Source organism: Desmodus rotundus, chromosome X (assembly GCF_022682495.2).
Source record: "Desmodus rotundus isolate HL8 chromosome X, HLdesRot8A.1, whole genome shotgun sequence".
NCBI lineage: Eukaryota > Metazoa > Chordata > Mammalia > Chiroptera > Phyllostomidae > Desmodus > Desmodus rotundus.
The window spans coordinates 5903859-5925375 of record NC_071400.1 but is presented as its reverse complement, the minus strand read 5'-3'; the positions used below and the strand labels follow the sequence as shown (position 1 = coordinate 5925375).

The window sequence follows — 21517 nt, the reverse complement described above, 5'->3', positions numbered from 1 at the left end:
TTGCAGTGTCCTTGTGTAGTCTTTTCTCTGTTCCTGTGCTTCTCTAGTGTCTCTTCCTCATCTTATAAGGACACGAGTCATACTGGGCTAGACTCCACATTTATGACCTCACTTAACCCTTACTGCGTTTCAAAGGCCCTATCTCCAAGTTCAGCCACATGGAGGATAAAGTCTTCAAAATATGAACTTCAAGGGGACACATTTTAGTTCATGACAGCTGTCCGTTACAGTTGAGAGATGGGGGTGGCAGTTTGCATAGAATTGACATTTGAATGTGTGCCCATCATTCTTGTGCGCCCATTTAATCTTCAGTTACTGAAAACCCCACTGGAGGGTGGTACTCACCTCTGTGCGGAGAAAGGGGGTGTGACTGGTGAAGGTTAATGATCTGAAAGCAAGTGGTGGTTCCACAGGACTTTGTTATGATATTTTAATCTCTTTTATTTATCTGAAATATTTCATAATAAATTATTTTAAAATATCTAATGGGAGGTGAGGAAATGAGCATCAAGTAGCTTGGTTGTAAAGGAAAAGGAAAATTGGAGGCAGTGGCTAGATAGACACTGATTCAAGAGAGCATCTTTTTTAAGGCTGGGAAACTTGTGCATGTTTATAAACCAGGGGGAGTAGAACTGGTGGGGAGGAAGAGATTGAAGTGAGAGACGATATCTATTTGTGGTTTTAATTTGCATCTCTCTGATGATTAGTGGCGTTGAGCATCTTTTCATATGTCTGTTGGCCATCTGTTTGTCCTCTCACCTGCCGATATGGCTATTGTCAGTAAATCAACAAACAAGTATTGGCGAGGATGTAGAGAAAAGGGGAGCCTTGTATACTATTGGTGGTATCGCAAATTGGTACAGTCACTATGGAAGTTCCTCAAAAATTTAAAAAGAGAACTACCATATAACTCAACAGTCCCACTTCTGGCTATATATTGGAGGAAATCTAAAACACTAATTTGAAAAGATATATACAAGTTTATATACCTTTTAGTTTATCACAACATTATTTATAGTAGACAAGATATGAAAACAACTCATGCTCATCGATAGATGAATTGATAAAGATGTACATATATACAATGGAATATTACTCAGCCATAAAAAGGGATGCAATCTTATATTTGCAACAGGATGAATGTATGTAGAGGGTATTATCCTAAGTGAATTAAGTCCAAGAAAGACTCATATGATTTCATTTATATGTGGAATCTAATGAACAAAATAAATGAAGAAGCAAAACAGAAACAGACTCATAGATACAGAAAACAAACTGATGGTTGCCAGATGGGAGCGGGTGGAGGGTTGGGTGAAAAGGTGAAGGGATGAAGAAATACAACTTGGTAGTTAGAAAACAGTCATGGGGATGTAAAGTACAGCATAGGGAACATAGTCGGTAGTATATAAATAACTATGTGTGGTGTCAGATGGGTACAAGACTTATTGAGGGGATCAGTCACTTCCTAAGTTATATAAATGACTAATCACTATGCTGTACACCTAAAACCGATATAATATTGTATGTCAACTGTAATTGAAAAAACAAGACCCAAGTGAGAGAGAGGGTAATTGATGGATGGAAGTTCCTGAGGAGCTTTGAGCAGATGGCTTCCACATTACTTGAGGAAAGATTGGCTTCGGATGGCGTTTTATGGAAGGAGGAGGGGGAAATAGCAATAGATGCATACAAGTTTGCCAGCTGGGGGCACAAGGAAGTAGTGTTTGTGAAAATTAAGGAAGATTATGATTCCTGCACTTTGTTTTCTCGGGTAGAATTAAGCTTATTTTTATCTGCTGAGAGTAAGGGAAATCTATGTAGGGCTGAAGGCATGAGGAGAGTAAGAAAAGCTTTAAAACAGTCTAGGGAAGGAGCAGAGAGAGAGCTGACAAGGGACATTTTAAACCATAAATCTAGAATGGCACCATCCCTGGTGAGGCTTCACACCCCACAACACTGCTCAAAAGCCAGTATGTGGAATTAGAAGAGATGAATTATGTACTGTTTTCAGCATTGGTGTTTTTAGGGAGTTGCGGAAAATGAACAGGGACCAAAAATGGTGAGTGTGTTGGTAGTTGTTTATTATCCACCCTTTAGACCAAACTGAGAAAGAGGGGAAGGAAGTGTGGAAATTGGTAGACTGACAAAAGGTGGGAGAATCAAGGGAATAGAGGTCTCAGTGTTGAAGACCAGGAATAGGGAGAGTGAAGGCATGGGATTTCTAGAAGGATAGGAAGTTATCAGAGGTAGAGACTAGCATTTTGACCATCAGAGATGAAGCGAATTTCCACATAATGACAAGAAAGTATTAGCTAACAATTATAAGGCCCTTACTATGTGTCAAACACTGTTTGAAGCTCTTTACACATTTTAGGACATTTACACCTGATTTCACATGAGAAAATCCAAGGCACAGAGAAGCTGTGACTTGTCCAGGGTCACAGAGTAAGCACTGAAGCTGAGATTTGGAACTAAACAGCTTAGATCTGTACTATCCCACCTCAAGATATCTGTTCTGTTCATGAAAATGGGTACCTGAGACCCAGGTACAGATCATTGGTGATCAGAAGGCCAAAGAACTCTGAGGCAAGAATTGCTGAGGATCATTCACATAGGCCATGATTTTGTATTGGAGGATATTCTTCTAAGCCTAGCATTTGGGGTTCAGACCATACACCCTGCATCCTTGACAAGTAGTTTTAGTCTTTGTCCTGCAGGCGGTAGAGAGCTGTGGAAGCTCATCCCATGATTCATGGCATTCTAAATGTTCTAATAAATTTACAAGAGGACCCGAGACTAACACCAGCATGCTTAGTCTCCCATCATGAGCCTAACAAAATACAGTTTTTTGTTGTTATAATTTTTAGGGGAAATGCCAACTTCAATTTTACCAGAAAATCCATTTTTCAATGAATGACCACATTCCCTACCGAGTTTGTAAAAGCATGATTCTGCTGTGCCTTTGGCCAGGATGTGAAAAGCATAATCTGTGGGGTGGTTTGAAGAACAATTAAAGTACTAGTGGCCCGTTATCCCCATGATCCAACAGGAGATTAATTTTGCTACCTGGTGATCAGCTTTTGAGTGAAGTTGTTAGGCCCTTGTATAAACAACTGTTGTAATAGCATAATCAATAAATATATTAAAGAAAAAGAAAATAAAAACCCAACTGTCACAAGTGTTAAATAATCAAAGTCTTGACCTTTGTGTGATATCAGAGATGTACTCGGACTGTGTTTTCCAAACAAGGACATGGTAACCAAGGATCTTTGCTGATTTATGAATTTATTCATATGAAATATATGTAGATATGAAACGAATCCCAGTAAACAACTTGATATTATGCATTTATCAAGTGGTTTATTTTGAAAAAGAGCAAAATAATGGGTGTCAGAAATTCTGGACCTTGCAGGTGTAACCTCATAGGATGGTTGTGGGGATTAAAACAGATAATATATATGAGAGCCGGTGCTGCTTTGCAAGTATCAGGGATTATATGTTCCTGCCAAGTTGTTCCGTTAATGGGATATTATTTTCAGTTGACATACTATAATTTTAGTAATGTGTTTTTCCCATCTATACTTGCTTTTTAATAGAAAAGAGCTTAAACATACTGGTTTTAAGTTTCTATCCTTCCCTCCCTTCAGCTTCCCTTTTAAGAATATCCAGGGTCTGTCAATGAAATTTAAATGCTTCACGATGATTGGCACTCAAAGGGTTCCATTTCTAAGTCTTCTTTAAAAGACTTTTAACAAACAATTTAAGTCAACTTCTCTAAATGATACATTTTCTGGTGGGTAGGTAGATGATGGGAGAAGATATAGTGCTACACGGACTGCCAGAACAATAGCAGTCATTCTTAGGTTCTCTCTCTTCCTATCTTACTGAGGGCTATGGACTTCATGCTACTACTGTGAGACACAGAGGCAATTTGCATTGACTTCTGTTTTCAGAAGTTTGCAGAGCAGGGGGGCTGTTGATAACTATAGAGAAAGGGAAAGGTCAATTCTATAGGGAGTTTTTAGCAATTTAGTTTTGAGAGCAGCAAGTTATTTCACTTAAGGGGAAAAAATACTATGGGATCGATGCATTTCAATATTAGAATTGGAAAGAGAGCATGGAGACCTTCTGGTCCAGGCTCTTCTTTTCAGATGAGGTCCCTTCTTACACACTGCAGTAGTGATGACAAATTTGCATTTTTCCAACTCCATTCCTCTTCATCTAGTTTTTGGAACTTTACCACACCCCTGCCTCCCCCATATTTCTCCCAACTAGTTTATAAAAGAACTCGGGTAGTAGCCCTAAAGTCTACCAGTTGTCTCTCGTACTTTGCAAACTCATCTTCTCAGTTACACGACTTAGCATTGGCCATTTTCCTCCTTTGCTACTGCCGAGATCATTGAATTGGAGCTAAGAACCAGCAGTTCTGCCTCCTCAGATTTGGATTTTTTTGTTGTTGTTCAAGGAACATGGAATCAGGCTATGTGCCCAGTGTGGGGCAGTGTACTTTTATCTCACTTAGTCCTTATTCTGACTCTGGGAATGATAAATATTATTATTTCTATTTTTTGGCTTTGGACACAGAGGGATGAATTGTGGTAAGTGGCAAAGCCAAGACTTCAGTCTCGCTCTGTTGGGTTTAGCCTGCAGCTCAGGGAACAGGCTGTTTTGTGTGAGATGTTACAGACAACAGTGAGTTGTACTTGTCTTTGCATCACTGATGTTGACTTAGCTCTTCTAATCTCCCTTGAGTTCTCTTCTTATTGCCAGTCTTTCCCTTTTACTGGGTTGGAGGCTACTTTATAATCCTGCAGGGTCTTACTTTACTGCCTTAAATATAGTTTTCTGGGAGAATAATTCATTCTTTTTAAGATAATTACAAAATCTATTACCAATGTATGTGAAAGTGCATTTTGGTCTTATCTCTAAAGATGTGTGGTTAGAAGCCATGGTTGAGGGAACTGAATGGTATAGATGGAGATGCTTAAGGGCAGTTCTTCCTGTGAATTGGCAAGAGGCAGCTGGATTTGTGGGAACTCAAATGCTGCCTATGTTCCCAAATGGCCAAATGGGACCTCGGCCAGGAAAAGCCCAACATCATAGCCGTGTAATGGATTTGGAGAGGCAAACAAGAGTCCTTTTAAAGAAAAATTCTGATTTATGTATTTTTCAGATACACAGTCTAGCAACCCAGAAGAAACAAGTCTTTTCTAGTCGTGGCCCGATCTTCCTTTCTCTCTGAAATGTGGTTTCATGTGAATTTTGGTATGCCACTAGAGGGCAACAAGAGAATAGAGATATATTTCCCTCTACTGCTTTTTGAAGAGATAGGTAGGTAGGTAGATATTTAAAAATGGGAGTACGTATAAATTTAGGTTTATGCTTTATAGATTTATATTTTATGTATTTTAAAATATATCTCTGTGTACACACACATACACATACATGGAGAGAGACAGAAAATCTAATTAAGCCAGATATCTTCTTCATTGCCTTTCATTTATGAAATGATATAAAAGTTATTTAAAATAACATTTACTAGCCTGTATGTTATTTAAAAGAATCGGATGACTTTTTCAGATTCTAATATGTAGTTAGGTAGGGATTTGACAGATATTTTCAAATGAATTTTCAGAAAAAATATCTTTAAGTAGTGAATGTTAAGAGTAAAGTGTAACCTGAAGAAAATACCTTTGAACAGAAAATTATTAATATTGAGAAATTACAGATGTGTTTATTAGTCATAGTGAATCTTTTAAAACATCCTCAAGTTTTCAATTTTGTCCAAATCAAGAAGATCTTTCACACATTTTGCAAAGACCTAGTTTTCTTAGCTTTGAATTGAGGTCAAGACCTGTTTGAAATGAATAAGCCTCTCCAAACCTGAAGAGATAGTACAATAAGTGTAGGATGCAGCTAGGTTTTACCCCACCCCAACATTCAAAGAGCTGAAACATGTCCCATGAGTCACCCTTTTGATTCTCATCACCCTAAGAATTATCCTCAAGGTCCAGCAAAAGGTGGAAATACCTTCTGCTTCCTTTTCTTCTCTCCAGCTGGCATTGAAATAATAATTGTAACAGTAAAATAATTATAACAGCATTTATTGAGAGCTTGCTACATGCCATGCACTGTGTTAAAGTTTTGACATTCAACATCTCATCGAATCCTCACAACTTTTATGAGATGATCCGTAATTTTACTTAAAGGTAAACTGAGGCCAAGATGGATTCAATTTGTCATGGACTATCAAAGTTAAATATCTGTTTTTATTATATTTTGAGCAAGGAAGGAGAAAAGACAGACAGACAGACAGAATAAATATAAGATCAGATTTTTGAGAATTTGAAAAAGATGTACAAGATCTGTAGTCCATTTCTTTCAATGGCCAGTGACTTTTCTCATATCATATATCTTTACCTTTGCTGTTCTCCTTTGCATGGTCTGAGTCTCAGATTTGAACACCAGAGTCTGGATAATTCAGAAAGACTGTGGCCAGTGAGCTTGAGGGCCAGATAGGTATAGTCCTTCGGCAGCAGGACTCGAAGCAGACTCAGGTTCCTCAGTCCGGTGATAACTGCCTGTGGGAATTTCAGAATCCAGAAATTAGTGGAGGAGCATTAAGAGTGGGGGGAAGCTCTGAGATTTGGGGGATTATGGCCGGATCACTGCTACTTTCTGGCATTAAGACGTCTTGAAATAACCTTGAAATGCCAAGGCTACCTCTGTAGGCTTTCCAAATATCCCTGGAGGTGAGACTATTATGGAAAGAATGGAAAAATAGCTTTAGAACCAGACAACGACCATGAGGTTGGATTCCAGCCCCATCCTTTGCTAGCTGGGTGGTCTTCAACAAGCCACTCTACCTCCCTGAGCCTCCTCCCCGCCCCCGTCATTTTAAAAAGGGAGCTAATAATTAGACCTTCCTCACTCAGTTGGGAGGATTCAGTGAGATAAATATGTCAAGTACTTTGTACATAGCATTTCCCACCAAATTCTAATACCTCCTGTGCTCTATGCTACCACCCATTGACTGTATTGACAGAAGATTAACTTTATCTTAATTATGGTATTCTTCCAGTCCTTTGACCTTGGTATTTATTAAGTCTTTATAGTCAAAGGGGCTTTTCTTAAAAGTCCTTAGGTCATTTTTAATTCATGGTTGTTAACGATACAGAAACTCTTCACTTCCCAATCCTAAAAGCATCCCAAACAGGTCTAAAAGCAAAATTCCACTTGAAATCTGCCATACTTGGCAGAAACCGCATAACCCATGCCAGATGGATGGAGGTGTCCTTCCTTATCGGGATCTGACTTCATGCTTTCTCTCGGTCAGTACTGTAATCTCTTTCCAAGGCAACTGCCCAGGGGAGTGGATCAGCAGACAGAGCCTGGGTTATAGACCTATCCGGAATGATCAGTGGGAGTAAAAAACTGTTTCATGTAGGAGGCACCGTGTTTTAAGGGAATAGGACACCAGATTGGGGATTCGAATTCTTGGGTTCTCGTCTCAGTTCTACCATCTACTACTGCCTTTGGAGCCTTGGGTAAATCACTTCTCTTTGGACATCAGTGTTTCCGTAAGTACAATGTATGGGTAGAGTAGATAGGTTTCCAGAACGTTACATCTAGAAGGGCCTTAAAGACTTGCAGAGACCAAAGACAGACCAGGCAACAACTTTTCTCACAAAAAAGTTGGCTCTTGATAACAACAGACATGACATTTTCAAAGTTCCTTGCGTGCTGCAGGGAAACTTGGTGACACGCTTGATGTTGAAAGTGGTCCTTGCCAAATGCTAAGAGCTCGTTGTTTGACCCCATCACCACCTTTGTTTTTAATGAAGTTCAGAGTACAGTGTTTGCTAATATAACCAGCCCCCAGAAAGTGCAACACAGCCTCGGCCAGCGTGTAAATGGAGACTTGGTGGAAATCTGGGATTCATCAGGGCCAAGTCTTGTAGCTCTGATTTATGGAAAGGCAAGGTACTTTTTGAACAATGAGGTATTTGCAGCTTGAAGCGGCATCTGGGGAGAATCTGGACAGTGGCTCAGTTTAAAATTTCCAAGAGTTTGAATGAGTCTGGATATCATGGCTTTTGGCAGTTGAAAAGTGCCTTATGTTAAATTGGTTCTCTTTCACACCTGAAGGCCCAACAGAGAAGAAACCGGGAGGGGGTTAACAGATGACCAAACTCAGGCAAGCAGTTCATGAACCCCCTTCCCCAGTGAAGGACATACTTCTCTTGGTTGTGTCTCAAAGCCCAACAGATGTTATCATCCAACTTTAGTCCTCCTGAGACTTTAGAAAAAGGATTCCCAGGAGTTGGACTCCTGACTGCAACCCCAGGCGAGATCGCCAAGGCTCAGCAGAGTTGAAGTCGTTTTCCTTGGGTATTTTGTTCTCTCAGACCAGGATTTTAAAATTCAATTCAGCTAACATTCACTCAGTGCTAACTATGTTTTTGGAAAATAAACAGCACTCCCTCGCCTTATTCTGCTCTCTGTATCCTCTGGGCTATTTCTTGAAGTCACTATCAAAGACGACAAACTCCTACGAGTTCTTAGGCAGTCTGCAGAGAGCCAAATCATTCTGTCCTCTTTGCTGGAATTTGGGACTGTTTTCACCCAAGGAATTATTTTTTGAACTTAAAATGTTTCTTTCTATGTTATCCAGTGGAAAGAGTGTTAACCTTGAAGTCAGGCACATCTGAGTTTGTATCACAGCCCTGCCACTTGCTATCAAGTGACCTTGGCAATGCACACTCTTCATTCTTAGCTCACCCTTTGGCATCAAATCCCCTCTCTAGTCTTCTTCCTAGTGAATTGACTTAGTCTATACATGAGTTAAGAATTCCTCCTTGGTTTTTCAGCTGTGGAAGAGCCACTTGAGTGTACAGAGGAAGGAAAGTGGAAAGTGAGGGCTTATACTCTGTTGAGTTTTAATGATTTCTTCAACTTTTCATTTATGTTTCCAGTTATTTCTCTCCTCATTTAATCCTATGAAAAAGGTAGATAGAGGGATTTATTCTGTGGTGGAATTTAGGGAATGTGCTAGCCCCAAATTCTGTTTGGAAGTTCAGAGAAAGGACTTTGTAAACAATGAATAAATGAATTAATATATGCAAAGCACTTAGAACTGTGACACATAGTAGAGATTGTGTAGGAAGGAGTTCACTATTATAAACAGTGCTGAGCCTTGGCTGGCGTGCCTCAGTGGATTGAGTGCCGACCTGCTAAACAAAAGATTATTGGTTCTATTCCCAGTCAGGGCACATGCCTGGGTTGCAGGCCAGGTCCTTAGTAGGGGGTATGCAAGAGGCAACCACTCATTAATGTTTCTCTCCCTCCCATTCTCTCTCCCTTCCCCTCTCTAAAAAATAAAATAAATAAGATCTTTTAAAAAAAGAAGTCAATAGGGAACTGAGTAGTAGAACAGGCTGAGTTTCTTTTCTTGGGTTCCTCTTAACTACTTTTTTCATCTCTAGAAGTTTTCTCCTCACTAAAATTGGGTTGTCAAAAGTAACTTCAGAGATCATGGGCCCATCTTCTCTCTTTTCTCATCACCTAAGAAAAACTATGGAGATTTTACCAGGTTTTCCTTCCCAAGCCCACTCACGAGTTATATCTGTACTTGGTTGTCCTGTTTCCAAAGAACTAATGATATTCATTAATTTAATAAATACTTACTAAATTTTTATTACATACCAGCAATGTTCTAGGCACAGGGGATACACCTGAACACAAAGTAGAGGCCCTTATTTCATGGAACCTACATTTTCCTGGGAATGATCATTTACTCCATGATTCTTCTCAAAGGGAATAGCAGTAACAGATAGGTTAAAGCTTATCATTTAAAAGAGATATGAAGTGTGGCCTTTAGAGGGCCCACAGAACAGAGAGACAAATAAATGGAATCTTCCTACCACAGTAATTGCCAACATTTCCACATTAAAGCTTGGCTCCAAGGTTTACATCTGTAGGCCAGCTTTGGGGAAGATGTTGCAATCCATGTTGATGGTAGGGTTATCCAGGCCATGTTTTAATTTTAAAGGGGATACACATTATGAAGTGCCTCGTCTGTGTTTCTAGACTTTTTGAGCATCTTCTCTGAACCCCGCCTACTGCCACATTGGCAGAACTGATCTCAAAAGACTCCCAAACAATGTCTCAGTCTACTTGGAGGAGGCAGGGCCTGTAGACGGCACCCTTTCCAGATGGAATTAGCAGCTCTCACTACTAACCCTGGAAGTTAGTGAGTCCATCTCGGGGGTTGGGCAGCTCCATGAAAAAGACTGCACTATGAGGAAAGATATATGTTAATGAGAAATGAATAATTTGTATTACTGGAGGAGGGAAATGAAATCATTTAATCTGGAAGAGACCTTGAAGAGCTATCAGGTATCAAGCCCATAATTCCTGATTTGCATAACACAGAACCGCTTCAACCCTTATTGCTCCCATATCAACCTCCCACCTTTCTCCACCCTCTTTCTTTCATTTTTGTCCTCACCTGAGGATATTTTTTCCATTGCTTTTAGAGAGAGAGGAAGGGAAAGAGGAAGGGAGAAAAAGAAACATCCATGTGAGAGAGAAACATTGTGAGATTGCCTCTCATATGCACCTAGACCAGGGATCAAAACAACCTAGACATATTCTCTGACCAAGAATCGAACCCACAACCTTTTGGTTACAGAATGACACCCAACGAACTGAGCCACATTAGCTAGGACTCTACCCTTTTTCTTCAACTCCTCTCTCCCTCCCTCTTCCTCTAAGGAATCATGGGTTTAAATCCTTGTTAGGGTTGCTAATAGAATACTTACATTTATTGAACACTTAATATATTCTAGAATAAACTGTTTATGTATATTTTCTCAATCCAATCATCACAACCCTGTGAGACAGACGGTATCATCATGCTCATTCTGCAACTAAAGTTGGGAAGTACAGAGTGAGCCTCAAATTTGATGCTCATAAAGTTTAATAAGTACCTCTCCCAAGGTTATGTAGCTAGTAAGTGGCAAAGCCTCGATACAACTGATTCTGACTCAAAGCTGACTCTTTTTTTAATAGTTGGTATACAATCTTCTATTGGTTAAATTAGTTTCAGGTGTACGATATAGTGTTTTGACATTTATATACCTTACAATGTGATCACCCAACTGATTCTAGTAATCATTCGTTAGTATGTAAATTTATCACAATATTAGTGACTATATTCCCCTTCTCCTTTTCACCCATCACCCCCCACTCTCCCTTCTGGTAACCATTCCTTCGGCCTGTTTCTATAAGTCTGTTTTTGTTATGCTTTGTTTGTTTGTTTTATTTTTTTTAGATTCAACATATAAGTAAAACTATACAGTGATTGTCTTTCTCTGTGTGACTTATTTCACTTAGCATAATACCCTCTACATCCATCCATGTTGTCACAAATGGCACTATTTCATTCTTTTTCATTGCTGTGTAATATTCTACCACATACACACCACATCTTTTTAATCCACTCATCTATCACTGGACACTTAGGTTTCTTGCATACCTTGGCTATTGTAAATAATGATACAACAAACATAGCATATGTGTTTTCAAATTAGTGTTTTTGTTTTCTTTGGACAAATACCCACAAGTAGAATCACTTGTTCTATTTTTAGTTTTGTAAGGAATCTCCATACTGCTTTCCATAGGGGCCACAACAGTTTGCAGCCCCACCTACAGTGCACAAGGGTTCCCTTTTCTCTACATCCTCACCTGTACTTGTTGTTTGTTGACTTTTTGATAATAGCCATTCTGTCTCGTAGGTGGGGGTATCTCAGTGTGGTTTTGATTTATATTTTTCTATTATTAGTGATACCGAGCATCTTTTTGTATGTCTCTTTGTTGACCATCTGTATGCCTCCATTGGGGAAATGTCTTATGTCCTCCGCCCATTTTTCAACTGCATTGTTTACTTATTTGTTACACAGTTGTAGGGGTTTCTTACATGTTTTTTATATCAACCTCTTAGCAGATACCTTATTTGCATATGTTTTCCCATTGAGTAGGTTGTCTTTTTGTTGTGTTTAAAGTTTCCTTCACTGTGCACAAGCTTTTTAGTTTAATGAAGTCATACTTCTTTTATTTGTGCATTTGTTTCCTTCGCTTCAGAGGATGTATCTCAAGCTGATGTCCAACAGTTTACTCACTATGTTTTCTTCTTGGAGTTTTATGGTTTCAGGCTGTACATTTAAGTGTTTAACCCATTTTGTGTTTATTTTTTATATGATATAAGAGAGTGGTCCAGTTCATAGCTGACTCTTTAATCTCAATGTTATGCTCTCTTTCCCTAATTCCAATTGGGAAAGGAATAAGTGAGAAAAAGCTGTATTATTTAACAGGCCTTGAGGAGCCTGGCAGCCAAAATTCATCCATTCAGTTTAAAAATTGTCCTTGAGCTGCTACCTTTTGCCTGGTGCCCTGGTAGGGCCGTACCTTCCAGAGATGTGTGCAACAGAACTCTCTCCTGTTGGGAAACTCGTAACGCTGCCAGGGAAGTTGGACCAACTAATACTCAGGATACAATCTGATAACTACTATGATGAGGATGCACATCGGATGCTATGGGGGCACATGGAAGGGGAAGCATATCTCTGTCTTGAGAGTCAGAACATGCTTCATACAGTGGATCATGAGTTGAGTCCTGATAGTTAAAGAGAAATGGATTAATTAAGGTACAGACTAACCTCCTATGGCAAAGAGAACCATAAATTCAGTGGCCAGAGCTGGGAGGTGACTTGGCTAAGGTTTCCCAGGCAGTAAGTAGAAGATCCAGTACTGATGTTGGAATTTTTGTCTGTGTTATTTCCTCCCTGCTGAGAGATGCCAGGTGCTGTACCTCCAACTTGGAGGGATACTTCTCAATACTGGCCTAGTAGCTAGAGTGATTAAGACAACCCCCCCAATTCCTTGAGTCATTTTAGAATTGCTATGGCAGACTATAGATGTAATCCTGGTGGGCTTCAAGTAGTAATTAGCATTAGGGAGACAAAAACTTGAGATTTCTAATTGTTTCCTGGAAATATTCCCCCTTTACAGATCTATTCAGGTCCGCCTGAGGAGAGTGCTGCACCCCCAGTGCCTCCACCTCGAGTGACAGCAAGAAGGCACAAACCAATCACGATTTCAAAGCGCTTGCTGCGGGAAAGGACAATTTTCTATACTCCTCCCCTGGATGGAAGTGAAGGTCAGTACTACAATTCACCTTAAGAAAACAGTGATTAGACACAAAGAGGGCAGAAGTACAGGTATGGCCATTTTTCTCCATGGAAAGATAGACTTTTCGTGTCTCCTGGGCCACACAAAGCAAGGTTTTAAAAATTTGTGCCCAGAGAGCAAATTAGTCCACTGGCAGTGGAAGGACAAGGATAAACCTGCAAATCCAGTTACTATGGTCCATTAGGAGGCCAGTGGAGGGTCCAAGATGTTCTTAGATCTGTACCTCAGTACTTTGAAATGGATGAGCAATGCACTTTCTGAATGTTCTAGATTTTAATTTCAAAAGCAGATAACATGGAAAAGTAATGTCAGCAAACATGGCTGAATAGTTTCCGGAGCACATCCCCTCATAGTAACAATTTGAACAACTGTCCATGCATCAGAATATATTCATGGAAGCTATGGTAGCCAGCTGAGAGATTATAGCATCTAGGTGGAGCACAAAAATAAGAAAAGGTTCGTTGCATATGGTAGGAAGAACATATTTTTTAATTCTTTAAAGTTACTATTTTTGATTGTAGAGAGGGAGGAAGGGAGGGAGAGAAAGGAAGAGAAACATTGATGTGAGAGAGAAACATCAACTGATTGTCTTCTGTACATGCCCTAACCTGGGATCGAACCCTCAACCCAGGCATGTGCCCTGACCAGCAGACATTTTTACACTACTCACGTCACTCCTCCCCCAACTTTTGAGCACCTAACTATGTAAAGCAAATATTGTAGCAACAGAAATGAACGGACAAATAGACAGCAATAAAATAATAGTAGTGGACTTCAGTACCTACCCCAGTTTCAGCAATGCATAGATCATCCACACAGAAAATCAATAAGGAAACAGCTCACTTTAGCAATATAAAACCAATTTAACCTGACACACTTATACGAGGTCTGTCCAGAAAATGTCCAGCCATTGTTAATATAACGAGAACGGTTTGCGTGACATCGATGTAACCTGGCAGCCAAGGAGAGTGGACTGGAATGTGCATACGTGAACAATGACGACTTCACTACAGTAATCAGTGGCGGCGGTAGATGCCATTGCATTCAAAATGACTGAGTACAAAGACCCTAAATAGCCAAACCAATCTTGAGAAAAAGGAACAAAGTTGGAGGCATCACACTTTCTGATATCAAAATATGGTACAAAGATATAGTAATCCAAACAGTATCATACTGGAATGGAAGAATGTGTAGTGGGGGATAAATAGTGATGAAAAAAAACCCAAAATGGCTAAGAAAAAAATAGACATGTAGACCAATGGCATAGAATAATGAACCCAGAAATAAATTCACACACGTATGGTCAATTGGTCTTCAACAAAGGTTAAATACAGAATGGGAAAAGTACAGTCTGTTCAATACATGGAGATGGGAAAAGTTGATATCTGTATGCAAAAGAAAGAAATTGGACCATTATCTCATATCATATATAAAAATCAACTCAAAAATGCTTTAAAGACTTAAATGTAAGACCTATAACTGTTAAACTACTAGAAGATAAAAATAGGGGGAAAGCTCCTTGAAATTGGTCTGGGCAATTATATTTTTGTGTATGATACCAAAAGCATAGACAACAAAGGGAAAATAGACAAATGTGATTGTTTCAAACTAGAAAGCTTTTGCATAGTAAAGGGAATAGTTAATAGAATGAAGAGACAACCTACAGAGTAGAAGATATTTGTATCAATATTATCTGATAAGGGTGGGATATCCAAACTATATAAGGAGCTCATGCATCCCAATAACAAAAAAGAAACAACTCAAATTTTAACAGATAAAAGGATCCGAATAGATTATTTCTGAAAAGAAGACATGTAAATAGCCAACAGGTATATGGGAAAAGCTCAGCCTCACTAATAATCAAGGAAGTTCAAGTCAAATCCACAATGAGATATCACCTCACACTTGTTAAGATGGCTATTCCCAAAAAGACAAAATGTAAGTGTTGAGGAGGATCTGAAGAAAAGGAAACCCTTATCCACACTGTTGGTGGGAATGTAAATTAGTGCAGCCATTATGGAAAATAGTATGGAGTTTTCTCAAAAAATTAAAAATAGAAGTACCATATGTCCCAGCAATTCCACTTGGGTATATATCCAAAGGAAATGAAATCAGTATCTCAAATAGATACCTACACTTCAGTGTTAATCGCAGCATTGTTCACAATAATGAAAATACAGAAATAACCTAGTGTCCATTGATGGATGAATGGATGGAGAAAGTCTGGGAGATACATAGACACAATGGAATACTATTTACTCCTTAAAAAGATGGAAATCCTGTTATTTGTGACAAGGGTAAACCTGGAAAAATTCATGCTAAATGAAATAAGCCAAGGACAGAAAGACCAATAATACTGCATGATCTCACTTACACGTGGAATCGAAAAAAGTCCAATTCATAGACGCATAGAATAAAGTAGTGGTTGCCAGGGAATTGGGAGATGGGGAATGAGAAAGTGTTGATGAAACGATACAAAATTTAAGTTACGCAGGCTGAATAAGTTCTGGAGAGGTAAGGTATACCATAGTGACTAGGGTTAATAATACTGTTTGTGTACTTGAAGTCTGTGAAGAGATTAGATAAATATTCTCATCACATAAAAAAATCAGTAACTATGTGTGGTGATGGATGTTAATTAGCTTGATTGTGGTCATCATTTCTCAATATATGCATATATCAAAACATCACATTGTATACCTTAAACATTGGGTTGGCCAAAGAGTTCGTTTGTTTTTTCCTGTAAGATGGCTCTACAAGCGCTTAGTTGTCCTTAACTTTGTTTGAAACAAGCTCGTTAGATTATACTGTGACAGCTGTCATATCAACATGCATTTAAAAAAACTGATCAAAATTGGTGAATTTTTGTGCAGCCATTTTAATATTGAAAATGGAAGAAAATAAGCAACCTTTTCAGCATATTATGCTTTATTATTTCAATAAAGGTAAAAATGCAAAAAAGTGGTTTGCGAAGTTTCGTGCTGGAGATTTCTCTCTGGATGATGCTCCACAGTCGGGTAGACCAGTTGAAGTTGGTAGTGATCAAATAGAGACATTAATTGAGAACAATCAATGTTCTACCACATGGGAGAGAGCCGACATACTGAAAATAACCAATGAAGTTACTGGTGAAAATGAAAAACGTGTCATGTCTTTTACATGAACTTTTTGGCCAACCCACTACATACAACTTTTATTTGTCAATTATATCAGTAAATATGGGGAGAAAATCAGCTCACATAGATTCAATAACTACTCTCTATCAGGTACAGTGCTACACAGAATTAAGATACAGTCTCTGTGCTCAAGGAGTTTATAGAGTAAATGAAGAGAGATATATGTGAAAAAATAAATGCCATTCAATGGAATAATTGCTTAGTATGCAGACTGCGCTCATTCTAAATGGGCCTCCCTCCCCACCACTCTACTGAGACCATTTTTGTCAGGGTTACCAGCAGTCTCCATGAGGCCGAACCAAATGGCCAGCCACTCCACTGTTCCCATCATACTCAGTTTGTGCACAGCATTTGCCATAGTTGATTAACTCTTTCTTCTTGAAACATTTTATTTACTTGGCTTTCGGGACACCAAAAATGCTCCTTGCTATGTTACCTATCTTACCTTAAGATAGGAAAGATGGACATACCTATCTTAGTCTGCTCTTCTAGCTTTCGTTCTCTTTCCAACTTCTACATGTTGGAAGGTTCCAGATTTTTTTTCAAGTCTACTTCTCTATGTTCGTTTTCTGTATGATCTCATTCAATTTCACAACTTTGAAGCATATTCAATTTGAGGATTATGTCCAAATTAATGTATGTACGACTGTTATTACCCCCATATTTCCATCTCAACTCCCTGTTCAATAGTTATCCTTGGGTATCTCATGGGAATCTCCAATTTAAAAAGGACAAATGCGAGCCTGTGCTGGGTAGCTCAGTTGGTTAGTGTCACCACAATAGGCCAGGGTTGTGAGTTCGATCCCCAGTCAGGACACATACAAGAAGCAACCAATGAATGTATAAATAAGTGGAACAACAAATCGATGTCTCTCTCTCTCTCAAATCAATCAATGAAAAATTTTTAAAAACTAAAAAAATAAAATAAAATGAGAAATACCATATGATCTTATTTATATGTGGAATCTAATGAACAAAATAAATGAACAAACAAAATAGAAACAGAAGCATAGATACATAGAAAAGACTGACAGCTGTCAGAGGGGAGGCTGGGTGAAAAAGATGATGGGATTAAGCCACATATATATATATATATGACACATAGACACAGACAACAGTGTGGTGATAGCCAGAGGGAAAGGGGGTGGGGGAGGTGGAAGCAGGCAGGGGGGATAAAGGGACATGAGGGAGATTTGACTTTGAGCGGCACAAGCACGATGTGGAGTGCAGATGATGTATAACTGAGTGTGCACTTGAAACCTGTGTGGTTTCATTAGCCAATATCACCCCAATAAATTCAAAAAAATGAAAATATTCAAAAAATAAAATGTACAAAAACACAGTTCTTGATTCCATAGTTTTCCTCAACCTGCTCTTACTCTGGTCTCCCCCATCCAGTTGCTAAGTCACCCAGTTGCTAAGGTCAAGAGTTTTGGAATCTTCCTTGATTACTTTCTTTCCCTTTTATCTTACATTTAATCCATCAGCAATTCCTGTTAGTAAAAGCTGTCTTCATACCCCAGACCAAGATGAAGTCTATTTTATTTAATTTTAGAGAGGGGAAGTGGGGAGAAAGAGAGGGAGAGAAACATCAGTGTGTGGTTGCCTCTCACATGCCCCCTACTGGGACCTGGCCCGCAACCCAGGCACGGGCCCTCACTGGAAATTGAACCAGTGACCCTTTGCTTTGAAGGCTGGCACTCAATCCACTGAGCCACATTAGCCAGGGCATAGATACTACTTTTTAATGAAAACACCCAAAATCTACTTTATTAGCAAATTTCCAGTGTTTAATACATATTATTAACAGTAGTCATCATGCCATACATTAGATATCCAGACTTACTCATCCTCCATAACTGCTGCTTTGCATCCTTTGAGCAACATCTCCCTGTTTCCTAAACCCCTCCCAGCCCCTGGTAATTACCATTCTTCTCCCTTCTAATATATATTCAACATTTTCGATTCTACATATAAAGGAGATCATGTTGTTGCTGTTTTTTCTTTCTGTGTCTGGCTTATTTCACTTAGCATAATGTCTTCCATATTGTTCCAAATTATAGGATATCATTTTTTTTTGAGGCTAAATATCACATTTTCTTGACTCATTCATCTGTCAACAGACCCTTAGGTCGTTTCCATGACTTGTTATCCTTTGAATTACAAATATCCTAAGTGGGTGTGAATCCATACTCACTGAGTCTTCATCACTTCCCATGTGAGGTAGGTGTATTGAGATCCATTTTATAGTGAAGGCATCAGAGGCTTAGAGAAGTTGAGTAGTTTGCCCAATTCCCATAGCTACTAAATGATGGGGTAACAGTTTGTATTCATCTGGTTCTAGAGCTCCCTTGTGTACTATAATATTGTACTTCCTGTAACCTACCTGAACACTGTTCTTAGAAGGAACCAATTCTTCTACTCACCTGTATTCACCATGGTTCTTTACCAGTAGCCATGCATTATTTTTCCCCTACATTTTTGGTTCCACTTGTATATACAACAGTATTTTAGTAAGTCCTTTCACCAGCATCATGGACTCCTTCATATCTGCACATATAAGCTCTGTCCACCCACCCACTTAATATCTCTTGAATCTGTCTCTCTCTGCTGCTGCTGCTGCCCCAGTTTAGATCCTTCTCATCAGCAGTCCCCTATCTGGTCCTCCTACCTCTGATTTCTCTAATCCACTCTACTTTTCATAATGAATTTAAAAGGATACTCGAAAAACACATGTAACAATGCCATTTCCATGCAAAAAAAAAAGTTAGGGTCCTCTGTACCCCAATGATAAAGTTCATATTCCTGAACGTGATATTTATGCCCTTGAAAATATAGCCCCCAAACCCCCTGAAAACCCTCATCTCCAGCTACCCACACTTTTCATCTAACAGTGGTTTCTATGATCATGCCACACTAAACTTTTTGTTTTGGTTTTACATTTACTTAGACCATGATCTTTCACTCCTCCAAGTTGTTCTGTTTCTGAAATCTCTTTCTCCCTTTTTTTGTCCACCTATTGGAATCCTGGAATTACCATCTCAAATGTGACCTATTTTACAAGATCTTCTACAGCCCATCAGGCAGAATTGGTATTGTCCTCCTCATAGCACTTATTTTCATGATTCTACTTGTGTGATAATAGTTGATTTATTTCTCTTGCTGGACTAGTGTGCAGCCTCTCGAAGTTCCTCCCCGCCACTTACCCACACATAGAAGAGAGGCCTCCACTTGGCGACTTGCCTAGTGAGGCCTCCCTGGTTGATAAGGATTTATTCCCGTTCTCTGCAGTTTCTGAAGCTGGTCTGTGTGTTTTCCTTTGGAAACAGATGTCTGTTTAGGAAAAAGGGATGATACTGAGCTCTCATTATTTGAAGGAGCGACGAACTCTCTCTTCAGAAAGAGTGTGGACTCTGGAAACAGACTTCAAGCTTTGAAAACGAGGTCTGCCACACTGGTTTTGTAACGTTGAGTCTCTTAGTGCCTTAGATTCCTTATCTGTAAAGGGACACTAATACAAGTTTACTTACTACTTTATAGACTAGTTGTTTTTGAAGATTACATGAGATAATCCATGTATAGTATTTAGACCAGGGCCTGGCACAAAGAAAGTGCTCAAATAATGGTATTTGATATCATTACCATAATTATCACTGTCAGTATAATTATCGTCACCACTTTATCGTTAATAATCAACATATCACAAAAACTAGAAATGGTTACCCTGAGCATAAGGGCCTAGTTTCAGAGTCCCTGTTGCTGCTGTCATTCCATCTTCTTTTTCTGTGAACTAGGAAAAGATCCTTTCCCACATGGAAGCAGTGGCGTCTCTGACACTGTAGGTGAACATCTTGGTGGGACTGTACTCTTACACTGTTATTAAGATGGTGATGATTCTGTCAGGACCTGTCGGGCATGGCCATACCCTGTTGTACCCCCTCAAGGAGAGCAGGGATGGAATTTTCTAGGGTCTCTCCACCAGGATCCGTAAGTATTCAGATGGAAACATGTAACTGAGGTGTTGGGCCCAGAGCGTGTGGGAGAAGGAATTCCTGTCACTGGTCACTTCCTTGGTTTGAGGGTAAATGTGCTTGCAGGCACTCGTGGGTGCTGGAGGTTTAAAGGTGGCCTCCACCACAAGGCATGTCCTGGTAGCACGGGATCTAGTTACACGGCACTCCTGTGTTTATGTCCCTGCTCATATTTGTGAGCCTTTGGTAATTTTCTTGTTTGGCTGCTGTAGTGTTAGAGCAATTGTGTTAGGGTTAAGACAGTCAGGGTGGCATATCTACCCTGGGGCCAGAGAGGGGAAGTGTGGCGGAACTCCTCTTGGCCCTGACCTCTGTGCTGATGGCAGCAGTGATTGGGAAGAGGTTCCCAAGGAGAAGAAGACTCTTCGGGGCGGGGGGGAGTCTGTAGCAAGACTTAGCCCTTCATTCCCATGTGGTAACTTTTGCCTCGCTGCCCACTTGGAGCATAAGAGTATAAATAGTACCTAACAATTATGGGGTGTTTATTATGTATCAGCTACTGAAGTAAGTGTACCATCTCATGTAATCCTGACCACAACCTTGAGAGGTAGGTACTGTTATTCCCATGTCACTGTGGAGAAACTCTGAGGTACAAAGAGATTATGAACTTGGCCAAGATCCTACTGTAGGTAAGAAGCAGAACTAAGAATCAGACCTTGGCACCTAGCTTCAGAGCCTGCATTTCTGTGAACATTTTGTGATGCAGAGTTTCAAGCATAAACATAAGTTGAAAAACAAAAATGATTAACATTCTCCCCACGTACCTATTACCCAGCTTTGACATTTAGCACCATCCATCCGGTCGTGGTCTATCTACACCCCTACCCACTGCCCCACCCCATTCCTCATGCCACTCTGCCCACCAGTGTTTCAGTATGTAGCTCTAAACGATGAACACCCTTGTTAACCAAAATCACAATGCCATCACCGTACCTAAAAGAAAAGAAAAAAAAAAACCCAGTAATTCCTTAAGATCACTACCTATCTAATTAGGGTTCAAATTCTCATTTTCTCATATTTCTTGTTTTTAAAAATCAGGATGTAAATAAGATCCAGGTA

The 21517-nt window shown here is 39.5% G+C and overlaps 1 protein-coding gene across 4 annotated transcripts in view; it reads left to right on the top strand.

Moving 5' to 3' along the window:
* The window catches only part of OPHN1 (oligophrenin 1), a 268416-nt gene that overhangs the window by 226287 nt on the left and 20612 nt on the right, over nt 1-21517 (top strand). For all 4 annotated transcript variants that reach the window (XM_045191252.3, XM_071220302.1, XM_045191250.3 and 1 more), the window contains one exon: nt 13072-13219. In XM_045191252.3, the coding sequence (XP_045047187.2) occupies nt 13072-13219 (148 nt within the window). The remainder of the gene's footprint in view (nt 1-13071; nt 13220-21517) is intronic.